The sequence below is a fragment of the Salvelinus fontinalis genome, chromosome 5 (genome assembly GCF_029448725.1).
Source record: "Salvelinus fontinalis isolate EN_2023a chromosome 5, ASM2944872v1, whole genome shotgun sequence".
Taxonomy (NCBI): domain Eukaryota; kingdom Metazoa; phylum Chordata; class Actinopteri; order Salmoniformes; family Salmonidae; genus Salvelinus; species Salvelinus fontinalis.
Genome location: NC_074669.1, coordinates 38772851 through 38798219, shown reverse-complemented (window position 1 = coordinate 38798219; position 25369 = coordinate 38772851). Strand labels below are relative to the sequence as shown.

At 46.8% G+C, this 25369-nt stretch overlaps 2 protein-coding genes across 5 annotated transcripts in view; one reads left to right on the top strand and one right to left on the bottom strand.

Annotated features, from left to right (window-relative positions):
- Positions 1 to 1141: 1141 nt before the first annotated feature.
- grsf1 (G-rich RNA sequence binding factor 1) lies at positions 1142 to 21194 on the bottom strand. Of its 2 annotated transcripts, XM_055923348.1 has the most exons (10): positions 20748 to 21193; positions 20509 to 20656; positions 17881 to 18036; positions 14138 to 14272; positions 10882 to 11020; positions 5642 to 5769; positions 5092 to 5177; positions 4829 to 4964; positions 4375 to 4440; positions 1142 to 1251 (listed from the first exon to the last, which is right to left on the bottom strand). In XM_055923348.1, exons 1-9 carry the CDS (start codon positions 20964 to 20966, stop codon positions 4385 to 4387), a joined length of 1203 nt encoding a protein of 400 aa, XP_055779323.1. In that variant the 5' UTR covers positions 20967 to 21193; the 3' UTR covers positions 1142 to 1251; positions 4375 to 4384. The 2 variants fall into 2 exon arrangements, with proteins under 2 accessions (XP_055779323.1, XP_055779324.1); XM_055923349.1 differs by lacking the exon at positions 14138 to 14272 and having other exon boundaries at positions 20748 to 21194.
- Positions 21195 to 21523: 329 nt separating this feature from the next.
- The window catches only part of mccc2 (methylcrotonyl-CoA carboxylase subunit 2), a 47013-nt gene continuing 43167 nt past the window's right edge, over positions 21524 to 25369 (top strand). For all 3 annotated transcript variants that reach the window (XR_008759525.1, XR_008759526.1, XM_055923347.1), the window contains exon 1: positions 21524 to 21751. Coding sequence is in view for 1 of the 3 variants with exons in the window: in XM_055923347.1 (XP_055779322.1) it covers positions 21614 to 21751 (138 nt within the window). In the remaining 2 variants the exon portion in view is untranslated. The remainder of the gene's footprint in view (positions 21752 to 25369) is intronic.

Genomic DNA, 25369 nt, shown 5'->3' with positions numbered 1-25369 from the left:
GGAAACTGGGTGTATTGTCACAGGGAAACTGGGTGTATCGTCACAGGGAAACTGAGTGCATTGTCACAGGGAAACTGGGTGAATTGTCACAGGGAAACTGGGTGTATTGTCACAGGGAAACTGAGTGCATTGTCACAGGGAAACTGGATGCATTGTCACAGGGAAACTGAGTGTATTGTCACAGGGAAACTGGGTGTATTGTCACAGGGAAACTGAGTGCATTGTCACAGGGAAACTGAGTGTATTGTCACAGGGAAACTGGGTGTATTGTCACAGGGAAACTGGGTGTATTGTCACAGGGAAACTGGGTGTATCGTTACAGGGAAACTGGGTGTATTGTCACAGGGAAACTGGGTGTATCGTTACAGGGAAACTGGGTGTATCGTTACAGGGAAACTGGGTGTATCGTTACAGGGAAACTGGGTGTATTGTTACAGGGAAACTGGGTGTATTGATACAGGGAAACTGGGTGTATTGATACAGGGAAACTGATTCTGTCCGTCTGATGGCATATTGTTCAAAGAGCAACACAAATGCGCACCGATCATTTAAATAGTTCATTAGAATCTGTGTGGTTTCCTGTCTTTTGTTTTTACTTGCAAAGCAATGTTCATTCAGGTTGGGGGGTGAGTTTCTGCTTGAATGTGGTTAAAAGGACAGTGAATTCATACTTTCTACCAAGGCTCCTGTGTATCACACAATCGTTTTTTCCCCCACGAGAGATGAATCTGAAGACGTGTGTGTGACCACGTTAAGTCAGCCTATTGGTGGGAGACTGTCATGTACACTAACTGCTTGAATTAATACATGAATTTTACAGTGTCCTTTTAGGACTATATGTTGTGTAATTCAGTGTTTCTATTGGTAGTTATATATACACACACTACACATGCTTTTAGGACTATATGTTGTGTAATTCAGTAGGTCTATTGGTAGTTATATATACACACTACACATTCTTGGGTTCCAACCTGGACGTCTCTGATCTGCTTGCCTCTAATGCTGGAACACGGATTGGCTGTATCTCTTAACTGCATAGCGGGTCAAGTTAAGCCGTTATAGTCAGAGGTGATGGAGGCTCTTCCTCCAGAGACGTACAGGGACTGTTGCATTTATTCACATAATAAAAATGGGAGTCAGATTGGATTAACGTAGTTTATTATTATATTCTACAACCTTTACAAATTGTGCCACATTCAGTCGACGGGGATTTCCACCTCTGATACCACAGGTCATCTCCGCTGAGAACCCCTGCAGATAGAATCACAACAGACTCAGAGCCTAAAATCAGTAAGCCAATATTATCAAACTCAGAGCCTAAAATCAGTAAGCCAATATTATCAAATCAAAGTTTGTCACGTGCGCCAAACACAACAGGTGTAGTAGACCTCACAGTGAAATGCTTTACTTACAGGCTCTAACCAATCGTGCAAAAAGGTATTAGGTGAACAATAGGTAGGTAAAGAAATAAAACAACTGTAAAAAGACAGGCTATATACAGTAGAGAGGCTATATACAGTAGAGAGGCTATATACAGTAGAGAGGCTATATACAGTAGAGAGGCTATATACAGCAGAGAAGCTATATACAGCAGAGAGGCTATATACAGCAGAGAGGCTATATACAGCAGAGAGGCTATATACAGTAGAGAGGCTATATACAGTAGAGAGGCTATATACAGTAGAGAGGCTATATACAGTAGAGAGGCTATATACAGTAGAGAGGCTATATACAGTAGAGAGGCTATATACAGTAGAGAGGCTATATACAGTAGAGAGGCTATATACAGTAGAGAGGCTATATACAGTAGAGAGGCTATATACAGTAGCGAGGCTATATACAGTAGCGAGGCTATATACAGTAGCGAGGCTATATACAGTAGCGAGGCTATATACAGTAGAGAGGCTGTATACAGTAGCGAGGCTATATACAGTAGCGAGGCTATATACAGTAGCGAGGCTATATACAGTAGAGAGGCTATATACAGTAGAGAGGCTATATACAGTAGCGAGGCTATATACAGTAGAGGGGCTATATACAGTAGAGAGGCTATATACAGTAGAGAGGCTATATACAGTAGAGAGGCTATATACAGTAGAGAGGCTATATACGGTAGAGAGGCTATATACAGTAGAGAGGCTATATACAGTAGCGAGGCTATATACAGTAGCGAAGCTATATACAGTAGAGAGGCTATATACAGTAGAGAGGCTATATACAGTAGAGAGGCTATATACAGTAGCGAGGCTATATACAGTAGCGAGGCTATATACAGTAGCGAGGCTATATACAGTAGCGAGGCTATATACAGTAGAGAGGCTATATACAGTAGAGGGGCTATAAAAGTAGCGGGGCTATAAAAGTAGCGGGGCTATAAAAGTAGCGAGGCTATATACAGTAGCGAGGCTATATACAGTAGCGAGGCTATATACAGTAGAGAGGCTATATACAGTAGAGAGGCTATATACAGTAGCGAGGCTATATACAGTAGAGGGGCTATATACAGTAGAGGCTATATACAGTAGTGAGGCTATATACAGTAGAGGGGCTATATACAGTAGAGGGGCTATAAAAGTAGAGGGGCTATATACAGTAGAGGGGCTATATACAGTAGAGGGGCTATATACAGTAGAGGGGCTATATACAGTAGAGGCTACATACAGTAGAGGCTACAGACAGTAGAGAGGCTACAGACAGTAGAGAGGCTATAGACAGTAGAGGGGCTATAGACAGCAGAGGGGCTATATACAGCAGAGGGGCTATATACAGCAGAGAGGCTATATACAGCAGAGAGGCTATATACAGCAGAGAGGCTATATACAGTAGCGAGGCTATATACAGTAGAGAGGCTATATACAGTAGTGAAGCTATATACAGTAGTGAAGCTATATACAGTAGAGAGGCTATATACAGTAGAGAGGCTATATACAGTAGAGGCTACAGACAGTAGCGAGGCTATATACAGTAGCGAGGCTATATACAGTAGAGAGGCTATATACAGTAGAGAGGCTATATACAGTAGAGAGGCTATATACAGTAGAGAGGCTATATACAGTAGAGAGGCTACATACAGTAGAGAGGCTACAGACAGTAGAGGCTACAGACAGTAGAGAGGCTATATACAGTAGAGAGGCTATATACAGTAGAGAGGCTATATACAGTAGAGAGGCTATATACAGTAGAGAGGCTATATACAGTAGAGAGGCTATATACAGTAGAGAGGCTATATACAGTAGAGAGGCTATATACAGTAGAGAGGCTATATACAGTAGAGAGGCTATATACAGTAGAGAGGCTATATACAGTAGAGAGGCTACAGACAGTAGAGAGGTTACAGACAGTAGAGAGGCTATATACAGTAGAGAGGCTATATACAGTAGAGAGGCTATATACAGTAGAGAGGCTATATACAGTAGAGAGGCTATATACAGTAGAGAGGCTATATACAGCAGAGGGGCTATATACAGTAGAGAGGTTATATACAGTAGAGAGGCTACATACAGTAGAGAGGCTATATACAGTAGAGAGGCTATATACAGTAGAGAGGCTCTATACAGTAGCGAGGCTATATACAGTAGCGAGGCTATATACAGTAGCGAGGCTATATACAGTAGAGAGGCTATATACAGTAGAGAGGTTATATACAGTAGAGAGGCTATATACAGCAGAGGGGCTATATACAGTAGCGAGGCTATATACAGTAGAGAGGCTATATACAGTAGAGAGGCTACATACAGTAGAGAGGTTATATACAGTAGAGAGGCTATATACAGTAGAGAGGCTATAGACAGAGAGGCTATATACAGTAGAGAGGCTATATACAGTAGTGAGGCTATATACAGTAGAGAGGCTACATACAGTAGAGAGGCTATATACAGTAGAGAGGCTATATACAGTAGAGGCTACATACAGTAGAGGCTACATACAGTAGAGGGGCTATATACAGCAGAGAGGCTATATACAGTAGAGGATATATACAGTAGAGAGGCTATATACAGTAGAGGATATATACAGTAGAGGGGCTATATACAGTAGAGGATATATACAGTAGAGAGGCTATATACAGTAGAGGATATATACAGTAGAGAGGCTATATACAGCAGAGAGGCTATATACAGTAGAGAGGCTACATACAGTAGAGGCTATATACAGTAGAGGCTATATACAGTAGCGAGGCTCTATACAGTAGAGAGGCTATATACAGTAGAGAGGCTATATACAGTAGCGAGGCTATATACAGCAGAGAGGCTACATACAGCAGAGAGGCTATATACAGTAGAGAGGCTACATACAGACACCGGTTAGTCAGGCTGATTGAGGTAGTATGTAGATATGGTTAAAGTGACTATGCATACATGTTTAATTCAGACCAACCTGGCAACCTTCATTCCCCCTCGTCAGATGACGTTGAATTCAGGAACAGCTCAATGTATCTCTCTTCTGCACAGAAACACAAAACCAGTTCAGGGTAGGATGACCACGTTTAGAAAATACTATAAAGAAAAACCCCTGGAATGAGTAGGTGCATCTAAACTCTTGACTGATAAAAACATTTGACCTCTGTCATTGCCAACAAAGGGTATATAACAAAGTATTGAGATAAACTTTTGTTATTGACCAAATACTTATTTTCCACCATAATTTGCAAATAAATTCATAAAAAAGCCTACAATGTGATTTTCTGGATTTTTCCCCCTCATTTTGTCTGTCAAAGTTGAAGTGTACCTATGATGAAAATTACAGGCCTCTCTCATCTTTTTAAGTGGGAGAACTTGCACAATTGGTGGCTGACTAAATACTTTTTTGCCCCACTGATACACAGACGTACGCATGTGTGCCTTGTCCCGGGTCATGGCTGAGACGGCGTCTTGGTGTGATGTGAAGTAAACGTCAGCCTCTCCGCTGGCCCTCCCGTCCGGACCGAACTCCACCAGTATCCTCGACAACGCTAGAGGACAGAAGAACTGACAGACCAATATCAAACTTCTGAATCTTGAGTGTTACAGAAAGTCATCGTTTGTTCAAACTTCTCTTGACGCTAGTTAGCGCGGTCTCGCTATGAGACGGTAGTGGAAAACACACAAACAATACCTGAACGATGTCATCTCCGGTGGCTTGGAAGGGCAGTCCTCTCATGTGAACAAAGTGTTGGGGCAGAGAAGATACCGGATGAGACCCTGAAACAGACCACAACCATGGAACATCCACCGAGACATCGACCCTCATTTTCATCACAGAAATACAATCAACGCTAAAGGACACGACGCGTTAAGAAAACTGTCTGTCTGCAGGTCTGTCTGTCTCACCATGTCTGGGGGGGCTGTCTGTCTGTCGCACCATGTCTGGGGGGCTGTGCTGCAGGTCTGTCTGTCTCACCATGTCTGGGGGGCTGTCTGTCTGTTTCACCATGTCTGGGGGGGCTGTCTGTCTCACCATGTCTGGGGGGCTGTCTGTCTCACCATGTCTGGGGGGCTGTCTGTCTGTTTCACCATGCCTGGGGGGCTGTCTGTCTCACCATGTCTGGGGGGGCTGTCTGTCTGTCGCACCATGTCTGGGGGGCTGTGCTGCAGGTCTGTCTGTCTCACCATGCCTGGGGGGCTGTCTGTCTCACCATGTCTGGGGGGCTGTCTGTCTGTCTCACCATGTCTGGGGGGCTGTGCTGCAGGTCTGTGTGGTTGACTCTGTCTGGAGTTCCTGCCCTCTTCAAAAGACTCCGTCTTCTTCCGACCTCCGATCTCACTCCTCCTACTGGGGAACACCTCGATGTACCTGGTGACACAGTCACACGATCAGGACATGATCATGGGTCAAGGTCAAGGTCGGAATATACATAAAGCAGACAGTCAGCTCTGAGTCTAGTGACAGCACATAAAGCAGACAGTCAGCTCTGAGTCTAGTGACAGCACATAAAGCAGACAGTCAGCTCTGAGTCTAGTGACAGCACATAAAGCAGACAGTCAGCTCTGAGTCTAGTGACAGCACATAAAGCAGACAGTCAGCTCTGAGTCTAGTGACAGCACATAAAGCAGACAGTCAGCTCTGAGTCTAGTGACAGCACATAAAGCAGACAGTCAGCTCTGAGTCTAGTGACAGCACATAAAGCAGAGCAGACAGTCAGCTCTGAGTCTAGTGACAGTACATAAAGCAGAGCAGACAGTCAGCTCTGAGTCTAGTGACATCAGAAAGCAGACAGTCAGCTCTGAGTCTAGTGACAGTACATAAAGCAGAGCAGACAGTCAGCTCTGAGTCTAGTGACAGTACATAAAGCAGACAGTCAGCTCTGAGTCTAGTGACAGCACATAAAGCAGACAGTCAGCTCTGAGTCTAGTGACAGCACATAAAGTAGACAGTCAGCTCTGAGTCTAGTGACAGCACATAAAGCAGAGTAGACATATTGATGCAGCATCTCAAGAAATCGTCTGTCCTCGGTTGCAACTCACTACCGAGTTCCAAACTGCCTCTGGAAGTAACGTCAGCACAATAACTGTTTGTCGGGAGCTTCATAAAATGGGTTTCCATGGCCGAGCAGCCGCACACAAGCCTAAGATCACCACGCGCAATGCCAAGCGTCGGCTGGAGTGGTGTAAAGCTCGCTGCCATTGGACTCTGGAGCAGTGGAAACACATTCTCTGGAGTGATGAATCACGCTTCACCATCTGGCAGTCCGACGGACTAATCTGGGTTTGGTTGATGCCAGGAGAACGCTACCTGCCCCAATGCATAGTGCCAACTGTAAAGTTTGGTGGAGGAGGAATAATGGTCTGGGGCTGTTTTTCATGGTTCGGGCCCCTTAGTTCCAGTGAAGGGAAATCTTAACCCTACAGATTACAATTACTTTATAGATGATGCTGTGCTTAAAACTTTGTGGCAACAGTTTGGGGAAGGCCATTTCCTGTTTCAGCATGATAAATGCTCGAGTGCACAAAGCGAGGTCCATACAGAAATGGTTTGTCGAGATCGGTGTGAAAGAACTTGACTGGCCTGCACAGAGCCCTGACCTGAACTACATCGAACAACTTTGGGATGAACTAGAACGCCGACTGCGAGCCAGGCCTAATCGCCCAACATCAGTGCCTGACCTCACTAATGCTCTTGTGGCTGAATAGAAGCAAGTCCCCGCAGCAATGTTCCAACATCTAGTGGAAAACCTTCCCAGAAGAGTGGAGGCTGTTATAGCAGCAATGTTCCAACATCTAGTGGAAAGCCTTCCCAGAAGAGTGGAGGCTGTTATAGCAGCAATGTTCCAACATCTAGTGGAAAGCCTTCCCAGAAGAGTGGAGGCTGTTATAGCAGCAATGTTCCAACATCTAGTGGAAAGCCTTCCCAGAAGAGTGGAGGCTGTTATAGCAGCAATGTTCCAACATATAGTGGAAAGCCTTCCCAGAAGAGTGGAGGCTGTTATAGCAGCAATGTTCCAACATCTAGTGGAAAGCCTTCCCAGAAGGGTGGAGGCTGTTATAGCAGCAATGTTCCAACATCTAGTGGAAAGCCTTCCCAGAAGAGTGGAGGCTGTTATAGCAGCAATGTTCCAACATCTAGTGGAAAGCCTTCCCAGAAGAGTGGAGGCTGTTGTAGCAGCAATGTTCCAACATCTAGTGGAAAGCCTTCCCAGAAGAGTGGAGGCTGTTATAACAGAAATGATCCAACATCTAGTGGAAAGCCTTCCCAGAAGAGTGGAGGCTGTTATAGCAGCAATGTTCCAACATCTAGTGGAAAGCCTTCCCAGAAGAGTGGAGGCTGTTATAGCAGCAATGTTCCAACATCTAGTGGAAAGCCTTCCCAGAAGAGTGGAGGCTGTTATAGCAGCAATGTTCCAACATCTAGTGGAAAGCCTTCCCAGAAGAGTGGAGGCTGTTATAGCAGCAATGTTCCAACATCTAGTGGAAAGCCTTCCCAGAGGAGTGGAGGCTGTTATAGCAGCAATGTTCCAACATCTAGTGGAAAGCCTTCCCAGAAGAGTGGAGGCTGTTATAGCAGCAATGTTCCAACATCTAGTGGAAAGCCTTCCCAGAAGGGTGGAGGCTGTTATAGCAGCAATGTTCCAACATCTAGTGGAAAGCCTTCCCAGAGGAGTGGAGACTGTTATAGCAGCAATGTTCCAACATCTAGTGGAAAGCCTTCCCAGAAGAGTGGAGGCTGTTATAGCAGCAATGTTCCAACATATAGTGGAAAGCCTTCCCAGAAGAGTGGAGGCTGTTATGGCAGCAATGTTCCAACATCTAGTGGAAAGCCTTCCCAGAAGGGTGGAGGCTGTTATAGCAGCAATGTTCCAACATCTAGTGGAAAGCCTTCCCAGAAGAGTGGAGGCTGTTATAGCAGCAATGTTCCAACATCTAGTGGAAAGCCTTCCCAGAAGAGTGGAGGCTGTTGCAGCAGCAATGTTCCAACATCTAGTGGAAAGCCTTCCCAGAAGAGTGGAGGCTGTTATAGCAGCAATGTTCCAACATCTAGTGGAAAGCCTTCCCAGAAGAGTGGAGGCTGTTATAACAGCAATGATCCAACATCTAGTGGAAAGCCTTCCCAGAAGAGTGGAGGCTGTTATAGCAGCAATGTTCCAACATCTAGTGGAAAGCCTTCCCAGAAGAGTGGAGGCTGTTATAGCAGCAATGTTCCAACATCTAGTGGAAAGCCTTCCCAGAAGAGTGGAGGCTGTTATAGCAGCAATGTTCCAACATCTAGTGGAAAGCCTTCCCAGAGGAGTGGAGGCTGTTATAGCAGCAATGTTCCAACATCTAGTGGAAAGCCTTCCCAGAAGAGTGGAGGCTGTTATAGCAGCAATGTTCCAACATCTAGTGGAAAGCCTTCCCAGAAGACTGGAGGCTGTTATAACAGCAATGTTCCAACATCTAGTGGAAAGCCTTCCCAGAGGAGTGGAGGCTGTTATAGCAGCAATGTTCCAACATCTAGTGGAAAGCCTTCCCAGAAGAGTGGAGGCTGTTATAGCAGCAATGTTCCAACATCTAGTGGAAAGCCTTCCCAGAAGAGTGGAGGCTGTTATAACAGCAATGATCCAACATCTAGTGGAAAGCCTTCCCAGAAGAGTGGAGGCTGTTATAGCAGCAATGTTCCAACATCTAGTGGAAAGCCTTCCCAGAGGAGTGGAGGCTGTTATAGCAGCAATGTTCCAACATCTAGTGGAAAGCCTTCCCAGAAGAGTGGAGGCTGTTATAGCAGCAATGTTCCAACATCTAGTGGAAAGCCTTCCCAGAAGAGTGGAGGCTGTTATAGCAGCAATGTTCCAACATCTAGTGGAAAGCCTTCCCAGAAGAGTGGAGGCTGTTATAGCAGCAATGTTCCAACATCTAGTGGAAAGCCTTCCCAGAAGAGTGGAGGCTGTTATAGCAGCAATGTTCCAACATCTAGTGGAAAACCTTCCCAGAAGACTGGAGGCTGTTATAGCAGCAATGTTCCAACATCTAGTGGAAAGCCTTCCCAGAGGAGTGGAGGCTGTTATAGCAGCAATGTTCCAACATCTAGTGGAAAGCCTTCCCAGAAGAGTGGAGGCTGTTATAGCAGCAATGACGGCCAAAGCCTAAAGACGCTGGGTCAATTGTGCACCGCCCTATGGGACTCCCAATCAAGGCCGGATGTGACACAGCCCGAATTCGAACCAGGGACTGTAGTGACGCCTCTAAGCACTGAGATGCAGATGCCTTAGACCCGCAGCACCACTCGGGATCCCAAAAACCAAAAGGAGGGAGCGAGTCCATATGAGACGTTGGAGGAGCAGGTGTTCCTAACTGTTCCCGATGACCTCTCTGTCTCGGGTCAGGGGGGGTTGAAGTGATGAGTGTTCCTACCTGTTCCCGATGACCTCTCTGTCTCGGGTCAGGGGGGGTTGAAGTGATGAGTGTTCCTACCTGTTCCCGATGACCTCTCTGTCTCGGGTCAGGGGGGGTTGAAGTGATGAGTGTTCCTACCTGTTCCCGATGACCTCTCTGTCTCGGGTCAGGGGGGGTTGAAGTGATGAGTGTTCCTACCTGTTCCCGATGACCTCTCTGTCTCGGGTCAGGGGGGGTTGAAGTGATGAGTGTTCCTACCTGTTCCCGATGACCTCTCTGTCTCGGGTCAGGGGGGGTTGAAGTGATGAGTGTTCCTACCTGTTCCCGATGACCTCTCTGTCTCGGGTCAGGGGGGGTTGAAGTGATGAGTGTTCCTACCTGTTCCCGATGACCTCTCTGTCTCGGGTCAGGGGGGGTTGAAGTGATGAGTGTTCCTACCTGTTCCCGATGACCTCTCTGTCTCGGGTCAGGGGGGGTTGAAGTGATGAGTGTTCCTACCTGTTCCCGATGACCTCTCTGTCTCGGGTCAGGGGGGGTTGAAGTGATGAGTGTTCCTAACTGTTCCCGATGACCTCTCTGTCTCGGGTCAGGGGGGGTTGAAGTGATGAGTGTTCCTACCTGTTCCCGATGACCTCTCTGTCTCGGGTCAGGGGGGGTTGAAGTGATGAGTGTTCCTACCTGTTCCCGATGACCTCTCTGTCTCGGGTCAGGGGGGGTTGAAGTGATGAGTGTTCCTACCTGTTCCCGATGACCTCTCTGTCTCGGGTCAGGGGGGGTTGAAGTGATGAGTGTTCCTACCTGTTCCCGATGACCTCTCTGTCTCGGGTCAGGGGGGGTTGAAGTGATGAGTGTTCCTACCTGTTCCCGATGACCTCTCTGTCTCGGGTCAGGGGGGGTTGAAGTGATGAGTGTTCCTACCTGTTCCCGATGACCTCTCTGTCTCGGGTCAGGGGGGGTTGAAGTGATGAGTGTTCCTACCTGTTCCCGATGACCTCTCTGTCTCGGGTCAGGGGGGGGTTGAAGTGATGAGTGTTCCTACCTGTTCCCGATGACCTCTCTGTCTCGGGTCAGGGGGGGTTGAAGTGATGAGTGTTCCTACCTGTTCCCGATGACCTCTCTGTCTCGGGTCAGGGCCTCGTCAGCTTGCTCCTGGGTCAGGAACTGGACATAGGCCTCCCCTGAGTTCCTTCCTCGGTGGTCTGTTACCAGAGTCACCCCGTCTTCCGCCACGTCCAGACCTGAAAGGACCAGCAGCTTTATGACTTGGCTGAGAACATGATAGCCTGGTTCCATACTGTATTCGTTCTATTCTCTTACATGTGTGTATTCCTGTGTATTGTTAGATACTACTGCACTGTTGGAGCTGGGAACACAAGCATTTAGTTAGATACTACTGCACTGTTGGAGCTAGGAACACAAGCATTTAGTTAGATACTACTGCACTGTTGGAGCTAGGAACACAAGCATTTAGTTAGATACTACTGCACTGTTGGAGCTAGGAACACAAGCATTTAGTTAGATACTACTGCACTGTTGGAGCTAGGAACACAAGCATTTAGTTAGATACTACTGTACTGTTGGAGCTAGGAACACAAGCATTTAGTTAGATACTACAGCACTGTTGGAGCTAGGAACACAAGCATTTAGTTAGATACTACTGTTGGAGCTAGGAACACAAGCATTTAGTTAGATACTACTGCACTGTTGGAGCTAGAAACACAAGCATTTAGTTAGATACTACTGCACTGTTGGAGCTAGGAACACAAGCATTTAGTTAGATACTACTGTTGGAGCTAGGAACACAAGCATTTAGTTAGATACTACTGCACTGTTGGAGCTAGAAACACAAGCATTTAGTTAGATATTACTGCACTGTTGGAGTTAGGAACACAAGCATTTAGTTAGATACTACTGCACTGTTGGAGCTAGAAACACAAGCATTTAGTTAGATACTACTGCACTGTTGGAGCTAGGAACACAAGCATTTAGTTAGATACTACTGCACTGTTGGAGCTGGGAACACAAGCATTTAGTTAGATACTACTGCACTGTTGGAGCTGGGAACACAAGCATTTAGTTAGATACTACTGTTGGAGCTAGGAACACAAGCATTTAGTTAGATACTACTGCACTGTTGGAGCTAGGAACACAAGCATTTAGTTAGATACTACTGTTGGAGCTAGGAACACAAGCATTTAGTTAGATACTACTGTACTGTTGGAGCTAGGAACACAAGCATTTAGTTAGATACTACTGCACTGTTGGAGCTAGGAACACAAGCATTTAGTTAGATACTACTGTACTGTTGGAGCTAGGAACACAAGCATTTAGTTAGATACTACTGCACTGTTGGAGCTAGGAACACAAGCATTTAGTTAGATATTACTGCACTGTTGGAGCTAGAAACACAAGCATTTAGTTAGATACTACTGCACTGTTGGAGCTAGGAACACAAGCATTTAGTTAGATACTACTGCACTGTTGGAGCTAGAAACACAAGCATTTAGTTAGATACTACTGCACTGTTGGAGCTGGGAACACAAGCATTTAGTTAGATACTACTGCACTGTTGGAGCTAGGAACACAAGCATTTAGTTAGATACTACTGCACTGTTGGAGCTAGAAACACAAGCATTTAGTTAGATACTACTGCACTGTTGGAGCTAGGAACACAAGCATTTAGTTAGATACTACTGCACTGTTGGAGCTGGGAACACAAGCATTTAGTTAGATACTACTGCACTGTTGGAGCTAGGAACACAAGCATTTAGTTAGATACTACTGCACTGTTGGAGCTAGGAACACAAGCATTTAGTTAGATACTACTGCACTGTTGGAGCTGGGAACACAAGCATTTAGTTAGATACTACTGCACTGTTGGAGCTAGGAACACAAGCATTTAGTTAGATACTACTGCACTGTTGGAGCTAGGAACACAAGCATTTAGTTAGATACTACTGTTGGAGCTAGAAACACAAGCATTTAGTTAGATACTACTGCACTGTTGGAGCTAGGAACACAAGCATTTAGTTAGATACTACTGCACTGTTGGAGCTGGGAACACAAGCATTTAGTTAGATACTACTGCACTGTTGGAGCTAGGAACACAAGCATTTAGTTAGATACTACTGCACTGTTGGAGCTAGGAACACAAGCATTTAGTTAGATACTACTGCACTGTTGGAGCTGGGAACACAAGCATTTAGTTAGATACTACTGCACTGTTGGAGCTAGGAACACAAGCATTTAGTTAGATACTACTGCACTGTTGGAGCTAGGAACACAAGCATTTAGTTAGATACTACTGTTGGAGCTAGAAACACAAGCATTTAGTTAGATACTACTGCACTGTTGGAGCTAGGAACACAAGCATTTAGTTAGATACTACTGCACTGTTGGAGCTAGAAACACAAGCATTTAGTTAGATACTACTGCACTGTTGGAGCTAGAAACACAAGCATTTAGTTAGATACTACTGCACTGTTGGAGCTAGGAACACACGCATTTAGTTAGATACTACTGTTGGAGCTAGAAACACAAGCATTTAGTTAGATACTACTGCACTGTTGGAGCTAGGAACACAAGCATTTAGTTAGATACTACTGCACTGTTGGAGCTAGAAACACAAGCATTTAGTTAGATACTACTGCACTGTTGGACCTAGGAACACAAGCATTTAGTTAGATACTACTGCACTGTTGGACCTAGGAACACAAGCATTTAGTTAGATATTACTGCACTGTTGGAGCTAGGAACACAAGCATTTAGTTAGATACTACTGCACTGTTGGAGCTAGAAACACAAGCATTTAGTTAGATACTACTGCACTGTTGGAGCTAGGAACACCAGCATTTAGTTAGATACTACTGCACTGTTGGAGCTAGGAACACAAGCATTTAGTTAGATACTATTGCACTGTTGGAGCTAGGAACACAAGCATTTAGTTAGATACTACTGTTGGAGCTAGAAACACAAGCATTTAGTTAGATACTACTGCACTGTTGGAGCTAGGAACACAAGCATTTAGTTAGATAGGGTTGTAAACGAGGCCTGTTCAGGCAGAGGGTTGTAAACGAGGCCTGTTCAGGCAGAGGGTTGCACACGAGGCCTGATCAGCCAGAGGGTTGCACACGAGGCCTGTTCAGGCAGAGGGTTGTAAACGGGGCCTGATCAGGCAGAGGGTTGTAAACGGGCCTGTTCAGGCAGAGGGTTGTAAACGGGGCCTGTTCAGGCAGAGGGTTGTAAACGGGGCCTGTTCAGGCAGAGGGTTGTAAACGGGGCCTGTTCAGGCAGAGGGTTGTAAACGGGGCCTGTTCAGGCAGAGGGTTGTAAACGGGGCCTGTTCAGGGTCCTACCAGAGAAGAAAAGCATGACGTCAGTCTCGGTGCAGCTGTAGGGGAGACCTCTGATCCGCACCACTCCGTCTCTGGCTGGGAGCTGAACTGACTTCTTCAAGATGGCCTCCGCATCGCTGTTGTTCACCTCAAACACTGGATGAGGAGGTTGTTGAGGAGAAGAAAAATATTACTTTATTGTCCAATGTCCAGAAATGTACATACACAAGAGGTTGGGGCAGATAGAGAGACACAGTGTGGAGAGTTGGAGAAGAGAGGGACAGAGTGGAGAGTTGGAGAAGAGAGGGACAGAGTGGAGAGTTGGAGAAGAGAGGGACACAGTGGAGAGTTGGAGAAGAGAGGGACACAGTGGAGAGTTGGAGAAGAGAGGGACACAGTGGAGAGTTGGAGAAGAGAGGGACACAGTGGAGAGTTGGAGAAGAGAGGGACAGAGTGGAGAGTTGGAGAAGAGAGGGACACAGTGGAGAGTTGGAGAAGAGAGGGACACAGTGGAGAGTTGGAGCAGAGAGGGACAGAGTGGAGAGTTGGAGAAGAGAGGGACAGAGTGGAGAGTTGGAGAGGGACAGAGTGGAGAGTTGGAGGAGAAAGGGACACAGAGTGGAGAGTTGAAGGAGAGAGGGACACAGAGTGGAGAGTTGGAGAAGAGAGGGACACAGAGTGGAGAGTTGGAGGAGAGAGGGACACAGAGTGGAGAGTTGGAGGAGAGAGGGACACAGAGTGGAGAGTTGGAGGAGAGAGGGACACAGAGTGGAGAGTTGGAGGAGAGAGGGACACAGAGTGGAGAGTTGGAGGAGAGAGGGACACAGAGTGGAGAGTTGGAGCAGTTTAAGGGTGTGTTAAGAGCCTTGATCAAGGGCAGGTGTTGGGGGAGGGGGGTCATCTATGTTCTATACAGCCCTTCTATATAGCCTGGTCCCAGGTACTGTCTGTCTGTAGTACCTTCTATATAGCCTGGTCCCAGGTACTGTCTGTCTGTAGTACTTTCTATATAGCCTGGTCCCAGGTACTGTCTGTCTGTAGTACTTTCTATATAGCCTGGTCCCAGGTACTGTCTGTCTGTAGTACCTTCTATATAGCCTGGTCCCAGGTACTGTCTGTCTGTAGTACTTTCTATATAGCCTGGTCCCAGGTACTGTCTGTCTGTAGTACCTTCTATATAGCCTGGTCCCAGGTACTGTCTGTCTGTAGTACTTTCTATATAGCCTGGTCCCAGGTACTGTCTGTCTGTAGTACCTTCTATATAGCCTGGTCCCAGGTACTGTCTGTCTGTAGTACCTTCTATATAGCCTGGTCCCAGGTACTGTCTGTCTGTAGTACCTTCTATATAGCCTGGTCCCAGGTACTGTCTGTCCGTAGTACCTTCTATATAGCCTGGTCCCAGGTACTGTCTGTCTGTAGTACTTTCTATATAGCCTGGTCCCAGGTACTGTCTGTCTGTAGTACCTTCTATATAGCCTGGTCCCAGGTACTGTCTGTAGTACCTTCTATATAGCCTGGTCCCAGGTACTGTCTGTCTGTAGTACCTTCTATATAGCCTGGTCCCAGGTACTGTCTGTCTGTAGTACCTTCTATATAGCCTGGTCCCAGGTACTGTCTGTCTGTAGTACCTTCTATATAGCCTGGTCCCAGGTACTGTCTGTGGTACCTTCTATATAGCCTGGTCCCAGGTACTGTCTGTCTGTAGTACCTTCTATATAGCCTGGTCCCAGGTACTGTCTGTCTGTAGTACCTTCTATATAGCCTGGTCCCATGTACTGTCTGTCTGTAGTACCTTCTATATAGCCTGGTCCCGGGTACTGTCTGTCTGTAGTACCTTCTATATAGCCTGGTCCCATGTACTGTCTGTCTGTAGTACTTTCTATATAGCCTGGTCCCAGGTACTGTCTGTCTGTAGTACCTTCTATATAGCCTGGTCCCAGGTACTGTCTGTCTGTAGTACCTTCTATATAGCCTGGTCCCAGGTACTGTCTGTGGTACCTTCTATATAGCGTGGTCCCAGGTACTGTCTGTCTCTAGTACCTTCTATATAGCGTGGTCCCAGGTACTGTCTGTCTCTAGTACCTTCTATATAGCCTGGTCCCAGGTACTGTCTGTAGTACCTTCTATATAGCCTGGTCCCAGGTACTGTCTGTCTGTAGTACCTTCTATATAGCGTGGTCCCAGGTACTGTCTGTCTGTAGTACCTTCTATATAGCCTGGTCCCAGGTACTGTCTGTCTGTAGTACCTTCTATATAGCCTGGTCCCAGGTACTGTCTGTAGTACCTTCTATATAGCCTGGTCCCAGGTACTGTCTGTCTGTAGTACCTTCTATATAGCCTGGTCCCAGGTACTGTCTGTCTGTAGTACCTTCTATATAGCCTGGTCCCAGGTACTGTCTGTCTGTAGTACCTTCTATATAGCCTGGTCCCAGGTACTGTCTGTAGTACCTTCTATATAGCCTGGTCCCAGGTACTGTCTGTCTGTAGTACCTTCTATATAGCCTGGTCCCAGGTACTGTCTGTCTGTAGTACCTTCTATATAGCGTGGTCCCAGGTACTGTCTGTTGTACCTTCTATATAGCCTGGTCCCAGGTACTGTCTGTTGTACCTTCTATATAGCCTGGTCCCAGGTACTGTCTGTAGTACCTTCTATATAGCCTGGTCCCAGGTACTGTCTGTCTGTAGTACTTTCTATATAGCCTGGTCCCAGGTACTGTCTGTCCGTAGTACCTTCTATATAGCCTGGTCCCAGGTACTGTCTGTCTGTAGTACTTTCTATATAGCCTGGTCCCAGGTACTGTCTGTCTGTAGTACCTTCTATATAGCCTGGTCCCAGGTACTGTCTGTAGTACCTTCTATATAGCCTGGTCCCAGGTACTGTCTGTCTGTAGTACCTTCTATATAGCCTGGTCCCAGGTACTGTCTGTCTGTAGTACCTTCTATATAGCCTGGTCCCAGGTACTGTCTGTCTGTAGTACCTTCTATATAGCCTGGTCCCAGGTACTGTCTGTCCGTAGTACCTTCTATATAGCCTGGTCCCAGGTACTGTCTGTCTGTAGTACTTTCTATATAGCCTGGTCCCAGGTACTGTCTGTCTGTAGTACCTTCTATATAGCCTGGTCCCAGGTACTGTCTGTAGTACCTTCTATATAGCCTGGTCCCAGGTACTGTCTGTCTGTAGTACTTTCTATATAGCCTGGTCCCAGGTACTGTCTGTCTGTAGTACCTTCTATATAGCCTGGTCCCAGGTACTGTCTGTAGTACCTTCTATATAGCCTGGTCCCAGGTACTGTCTGTCTGTAGTACCTTCTATATAGCCTGGTCCCAGGTACTGTCTGTCTGTAGTACCTTCTATATAGCCTGGTCCCAGGTACTGTCTGTCTGTAGTACCTTCTATATAGCCTGGTCCCAGGTACTGTCTGTCTGTAGTACCTTCTATATAGCCTGGTCCCAGGTACTGTCTGTGGTACCTTCTATATAGCCTGGTCCCAGGTACTGTCTGTCTGTAGTACCTTCTATATAGCGTGGTCCCATGTACTGTCTGTCTGTAGTACCTTCTATATAGCCTGGTCCCATGTACTGTCTGTCTGTAGTACCTTCTATATAGCCTGGTCCCAGGTACTGTCTGTCTGTAGTACCTTCTATATAGCGTGGTCCCAGGTACTGTCTGTCTGTAGTACCTTCTATATAGCGTGGTCCCATGTACTGTCTGTCTGTAGTACCTTCTATATAGCCTGGTCCCAGGTACTGTCTGTCTGTAGTACCTTCTATATAGCGTGGTCCCATGTACTGTCTGTGTTTCTCCAGGGCCTTGCTGACGTCCTCTTCATGCTCCAGCTCTATAAAGGCCTGGCCGTTGGGCTTCCCGTCCCGGTTCACCGTCAGGTGGATCCCCTTCACACCGTCACGCACACGGCACTCTGGACAATGAGAAGTAGAGTAGACCTACCTATTAAACCATCTATGTGTTTCTAACAGAGGATAACAGTCAGGAGCAGGGTGGGGGAAACGGGGGATAACAGTCAGGAGCACAGTGGGGGAAACGGGGGATAACAGGAGCACGGTGGGGGAAACGGGGGATAACAGTCAGGAGCACAGTGGGGGAAACGGGGGATAACAGTCAGGAGCAGGGTGGGGGAAACGGGGGATAACAGTCAGGAGCAGGGTGGGGGAAACGGGGGATAAGTCAGGATCAGGGTGGGGGAAACGGGGGATAACAGTCAGGAGCAGGGTGGGGAAAACGGGGGATAACAGTCAGGAGCAGGGTGGGGGAAACGGGGGATAAGTCAGGATCAGGGTGGGGGAAACGGGGGATAACAGTCAGGAGCAGGGTGGGGGAAACGGAGGATAACAGTCAGGAGCACGGTGGGGGAAACGGGGGATAACAGTCAGGAGCAGGGTGGGGGAAACGGGGGATAACAGTCAGGAGCAGGGTGGGGGAAACGGGGGATAACAGTCAGGAGCAGGGTGGGGGAAACGGGGGATAACAGTCAGGAGCAGGGTGGGGGAAACGGGGGATAACAGTCAGGAGCAGGGTGGGGGAAATGGGGGATAACAGTCAGGATCAGGGTGGGGGAAACGGGGGATAACAGGAGCACGGTGGGGGAAACGGGGGATAACAGTCAGGAGCACGGTGGGGGAAACGGGGGATAACAGTCAGGAGCACGGTGGGGGAAACGGGGGATAACAGTCAGGAGCACGGTGGGGGAAACGGGGGATAACAGTCAGGAGCACGGTGGGGGAAACGGGGGATAACAGTCAGGAGCACGGTGGGGGAAACGGGGGATAACAGTCAGGAGCACGGTGGGGGAAACGGGGGATAACAGGAGCACGGTGGGGGAAACGGGGGATAACAGTCAGGAGCACGGTGGGGGAAACGGGGGATAACAGTCAGGATCAGGGTGGGGGAAACGGGGGATAACAGGAGCAGGGTGGGGGAAACGGGATATAACAGTCAGGAGCACGGAGAGGGAAACAGAGGATAACAGTCAGGATCAGGGTGGGGGAAACGGGGGATAACAGGAGCAGGGTGGGGGAAACGGGGGATAACAGTCAGGATCAGGGTGGGGGAAACGGGGGATAACAGTCAGGATCAGGGTGGGGGAAACGGGGGATAACAGGAGCACGGTGGGGGAAACGGGGGATAACAGTCAGGAGCAGGGTGGGGGAAACGGAGGATAACAGTCAGGAGCACGGAGGGGGAAACAGAGGATAACAGTCAGGAGCAGGGTGGGGGAAACGGAGGATAACAGTCAGGATCAGGGTGGGGGAAACGGAGGATAACAGTCAGGATCAGGGTGGGGGAAACGGAGGATAACAGTCAGGATCAGGGTGGGGGAAACGGGGGATAACAGGAGCAGGGTGGGGGAAACGGGGGATAACAGGAGCACGGTGGGGGAAACGGGGGATAACAGTCAGGATCAGGGTGGGGGAAACGGGGGATAAGTCAGGATCAGGGTGGGGGAAACGGGGGATAACAGTCAGGATCAGGGTGGGGGAAACGGAGGATAACAGTCAGGAGCAGGGTGGGGGAAACGGAGGATAACAGTCAGGATCAGGGTGGGGGAAACGGGGGATAACAGTCAGGATCAGGGTGGGGGAAACGGGGGATAACAGTCAGGAGCACGGTGGGGGAAACGGGGGATAACAGTCAGGATCAGGGTGGGGGAAACGGAGGATAACAGTCAGGAGCAGGGTGGGGGAAACGGAGGATAACAGTCAGGATCAGGGTGGGGGAAACGGGGGATAACAGTCAGGAGCAGGGTGGGGGAAACGGGGGATAACAGTCAGGAGCAGGGTGGGGGAAACGGGGGATAACAGTCAGGAGCAGGGTGGGGGAAACGGGGGATAACAGTCAGGATCAGGGTGGGGGAAACGGGGGATAACAGTCAGGATCAGGGTGGGGGAAACGGGGGATAACAGTCAGGATCAGGGTGGGGGAAACGGGGGATAACAGTCAGGAGCAGGGTGGGGGAAACGGGGGATAACAGTCAGGAGCAGGGTGGGGGAAACGGGGGATAACAGTCAGGAGCAGGGTGGGGGAAACGAGGGATAACAGTCAGGAGCAGGGTGGGGGAAACGGGGGATAACAGTCAGGAGCAGGGTGGGGGAAACGGAGGATAACAGTCAGGAGCAGGGTGAGGGAAACGGGGGATAACAGTCAGGAGCAGGGTGGGGGAAACGGGGGATAACAGTCAGTTTTCCTTGTCCGGTTTCACAGATTAAAATAAGTTAAATAAAATTAAAAAAATACAATTAAGCTTTGTCCTGGAGTAAAAAAAAACATCTCCATTGAAATAGCAGTTCAATCTAGGACTGGTTTAATGTGTGTCTGGTAAACCGGACCCTTGAGTTTTATCAGCATGTTCTTAACAGGTGTATGGAGGACTTACCAGAGAAGAACTCTATGAGATCATCAGTGGTACAGGACCACGGAAGTCCTTTAGCTCGGATGATAAACACCTCCTTCTTCTCCCGTCCTGGGTCAGAGTTGTAGTCTGGTAGAGGTGGGTAGTCATCATCTTTGAAGGGGGCCCCTGACTAATACACCATACGTTAAGTTACGACATTAATATCTATATTTCTACCATTATAAACATGGATTCAAGAGTAGCAGCACACAGACACTAACCTCTGAGTGTAGACCGAGTTGGGACTGCAGTGCGGAGAGGCTGCGATACCGGGGTTTCAGTGCGGCGGTCCAATGGTGATGGAACCGCGGACGGCCACATCTCTCCGCTACTGTTATGGTCCCTGCGGCACTACTCTGCGACAATAAGCTCTTGGAGACCTGTCTCCCCACCACAGAGCGACTTAACGCAAACAACAAGGGCCTACAGTTCCCAGACATCTTATCAAACGTGTTACTGCGCAATTCTCCGACTTCACTATGACGAACCGATTTGACAGATGTACAAAACCCACGGAAGAACACTTTTACCGTAGTTATTTATTGAGCCTTGCAACACTTAAAGAAATTGAAAGGTGCGCATACGTAATCTCCTCTTTACAGCAAGAAAACTCACGTTGCCCAAGGACAGTAGTTCGTCAAAAAGGTCAAAGTGAATTATAGACAACAAAAGGAGTATTTATCCAGGAGCGTTATGGATTATATTATTATCGCCGTCTAGTGGTTTGGCGGAACCACAAAAGTGGAGCTCAGACAAAACCTGGTGGTCAAAATAGGGGACTGTCCCTGGTCCATGTACGTCCTCCTCAAAACACAACAGGACAAATAAGAAATATGTCAGGGAGAAGAATAAGAATACATACAAATTAAATTGGCAGGGATTGAATGTTATTTGTTTTGGTCAATTAATTAGTTAGTGGTTTTGTTACATTGAATTTTTTCCCGTGTTTAGATGTATTTTCTTACGCCCGTCCAGTAGGCGGCGGTAAATTACCATACTTTGGTTGACCAATGCTTGTGGGTCGAGCAACAACAAATATCTCTGCAGAGTTGCTAGCTAGGTGGTTAGTTAGCTAGCTGTCAAAAACATGCTTCTTCAGACTTTCAGGCCATGGCTGACCCTGCTTCGTTGCAGAGGATTGCCAGTAGCAACAACACGACTATACCACGGTGACAGAGTCGCAGCCGTCGGTACACAGCCTGACACACAGTCCGTGGAGTATGCGGTAGGTGGTGGAGGGGCAATGGGCAAAGTTATCATTGTGAGACGCTGCTAGCTCGGACTGCCCTTGGAACTGAATTTCTCTCAATAAGTGTAGTAATGCTATCCAGCTAAATTAGCTGGCTTATTGTCAGTTGCTTGCAATTCGTTTCAACTCCTGTACCACCAGCTAGCTAACATGTACTGTATTAACCAGGGCTAGCTTCCTAACATGTACTTTAATTAACCAGGGCTAGCTTGCTAACATGTACTGTATTAACCAGGGCTAGCTTGCTAACATGTACTGTATTAACCAGGGCTAGCTAGCTTGCTAACATGTACTGTAATTAACCAGGGCTAGCTAGCTTACTAACATGTACTGTAATTAACCAGGGCTAGCTAGCTTACTAACATGTACTGTAATTAACCAGGGCTAGCTAGCTTACTAACATGTACTGTAATTAAGCAGGGCTAGCTAGCTTGCTAACATGTACTGTAATTAAGCAGGGCTTGCTAACATGTACTGTAATTAAGCAGGGCTAGCTAGCTTGCTAACATGTACTGTAATTAACCAGGGCTAGCTAGCTTACTAACATGTACTGTATTAACCAGGGCTAACTAGCTTGCTAACATGTACTGTAATTAAGCAGGGCTAGCTAGCTTGCTAACATGTACTGTAATTAAGCAGGGCTAGCTAGCTTGCTAACATGTACTGTAATTAACCAGGGCTAGCTAGCTTGCTAACGTTGACAAGCCATTGAGAAGGGCAAATGCCTTTGGTCAGACAACGTCCCCGCTTAAAAAAAGTACTTCCGGGTCATAGAATTTCGGAAATATTTAAAATAAAAGTCCCCCACGTAATAGTAGAAAAGTGTCAGTAACGTGTATTTATTTACTCAAAATAAAAATAATATGAAGAAGAAAAAATTGTCTAAACATGAACAGTGATTCGTTTTAAAGTTACATTTGCGTACAAGTTGGAGTTTAAAACATGTTCCAAGGTCAAATAAATGACCCCAATGCAAATCACTGTTTATAAAATACATAATCTTGGTTTATAGAGCAAAAATGATTCTAGGTGACGCAATAAAAGTAATGTAGGGAGTGACTCAATAGGTCCTGTAGAATGTATATATGGTGTCATTTCATGGGTGGCCCTTTACTGTGGTCAAACAGCTTAAAGTGGGGTGCCTGGACACTATATGGTATAAATATTGCATTGTACATGAAAAAACAATGGATTAGTGTCCATAAGACTAGGTTCCAGTCTACTACTAGAGTCCCTAGAATACAAAACAGGTGAGTTTGAACATAAAGTTAGTTCATACACTATATATAACAAAGTATGTGGACACCCCTTCAAATTAGTGGATTCGGCTATTTCAGCCACACCCGTTGCTGACAGGTGTATAAAATCGAGCACACAGCCATGCAATCTCCTTACTGAAGAGCTCAGTGACTTTCAACGCGGCTCCGTCATTTCAACGTGGCGCCGTCATTTCATCGTGGCGCCGTCATTTCAACGTGGCGCCGTCATTTCATCGTGGCGCCGTCATTTCATCGTGGCTCCGTCATTTCAACGTGGCGCAGTCATTTCAACGTGGCGCCGTCATTTCATCGTGGCGCCGTCATTTCATCGTGGCTCCGTCATTTCATCGTGGTGCCGTCATTTCATCGTGGCGCCGTCATTTCATCGTGGCGCCGTCATTTCTGCGGACACACAAACTATCGTTTTTCCTGTACAGTGCAATAAAACAATGATACAGTCAGACTTTTCTCAAACATTACATTTCAAAATTGTTCCTTGAACAATATCACCAGTAAATAAACAGGAATAGTTTTTTACTTATTATGTTCTTGACATTAATTTATTTAAGCTCCAACCATTCCTCAATGTGCTCCACCTTATAATATTCTTTGTTATATAAGGTAGTTATTCTCTTTTAGTATACATTAACCCCCATGTAGCTATAAATATTATTTAACATAATTTTAACATTCTCCACTATGCAAAGCAGCAAAAAATATGGATTTAGAATAATATACATAGCGTTTTACCGCAGACTTTTATTTTGAAAGCTAAATCCAAAAACCGGAAGTTTTAGTGTGGATAGGATCCATCTGGCGTTGCTGCCATGATGCTCATCTTTTATTTTAAAAAAAAATGTTATTGAACCTTTATTTGATAAGGGAATATTTTCTAAATTCAAAACAAACCACCTGCAACTAGACATTAAGGGTAGTTATGTTTGATAGCGGCACTACGAGGTGGGGGTCCAAAACAGTTTGCTGATGTTTGTATCGCTTTATCAGAAGCACGTGATCAATGACGTCCGAAGCTTTGTTTCGTCGAACAAACACTTAATTTGATATTGGTTTAGTTTACTTATTTACAATGACGGCCTACCCCGGCCAAACCCGGCCGACGCTGGGCCTAGTTAAATTACAACATTTTTTTGCTCCATGAAGTAATCCAACAATGTGTAAGCCACCATCAAGTCTATTTGAAATGTTCTGATCTGGACAGGTGTCATGGTGATAGGTGGCACTTTGGGGTGGACACCCCCAAATCAGTGTGTCTTGTTTGCCAATAATTACATCTGAGACGTCATTAGGAATATGTCAATCAATTTCAATCAATTTTATTTTATATAGCCCTTCGTACATCAGATAATATCTCGAAGTGCTGTACAGAAACCCAGCCTAAAACCCCAAACAGCTAGAATGCAGGTGTAGAAGCACGGTGGCTAGGAAAAACTCCCTAGAAAGGCCAAAACCTAGGAAGAAACCTAGAGAGGAACCAGGCTATGAGGGGTGGCCAGTCCTCTTCTGGCTGTGCCGGGTGGAGATTATAACAGAACTATGCCAAGATGTTCAAAAATGTTCATAAGTGACAAGCATGGTCAAATAATAATCATCATAAGTGATTATAAGTGACAAGCATGGTCAAATAATAATCATCATAAGTGATTATAAGTGACAAGCATGGTCAAATAATAATCATCATAATCAAATAATAATCATGAATAATTTTCAGTTGGAATATGTGCATGGTACTTGCAAAAGTTAGGCCTAACTTTCCACCCCAGACAGAGTAGGCCTAACTTTCCACCCCAGACAGAGTAGGACCTACCTTTCCACCCCAGACGGAGTAGGACCTACCTTTCTACCCCAGACGGAGTAGGACCTACCTTTCCACCCCAGACAGAGTAGGACCTACCTTTCCACCCCAGACAGAGTAGGACCTACCTTTCCACCCCAGACAGAGTAGGACCTACCTTTCCACCCCAGACAGAGTAGGACCTAACTTTCCACCCCAGACGGAGTAGGCCTAACTTTCCACCCCAGACAGAGTAGGCCTACCTTTCCACCCCAGACAGAGTAGGACCTACCTTTCCACCCCAGACGGAGTAGACCTACCTTTCCACCCCAGACAGAGTAGGCTCTACCTTTCCACCCCAGACGGAGTAGACCTACCTTTCCACCCCAGACAGAGTAGGACCTACCTTTCCACCCCAGACAGAGTAGGCCTAACTTTCCACCCCAGACGGAGTAGGCCTACCTTTCCACCCCAGACGGAGTAGGACCTACCTTTCCACCCCAGACGGAGTAGGCCTACCTTTCCACCCCAGACGGAGTAGGC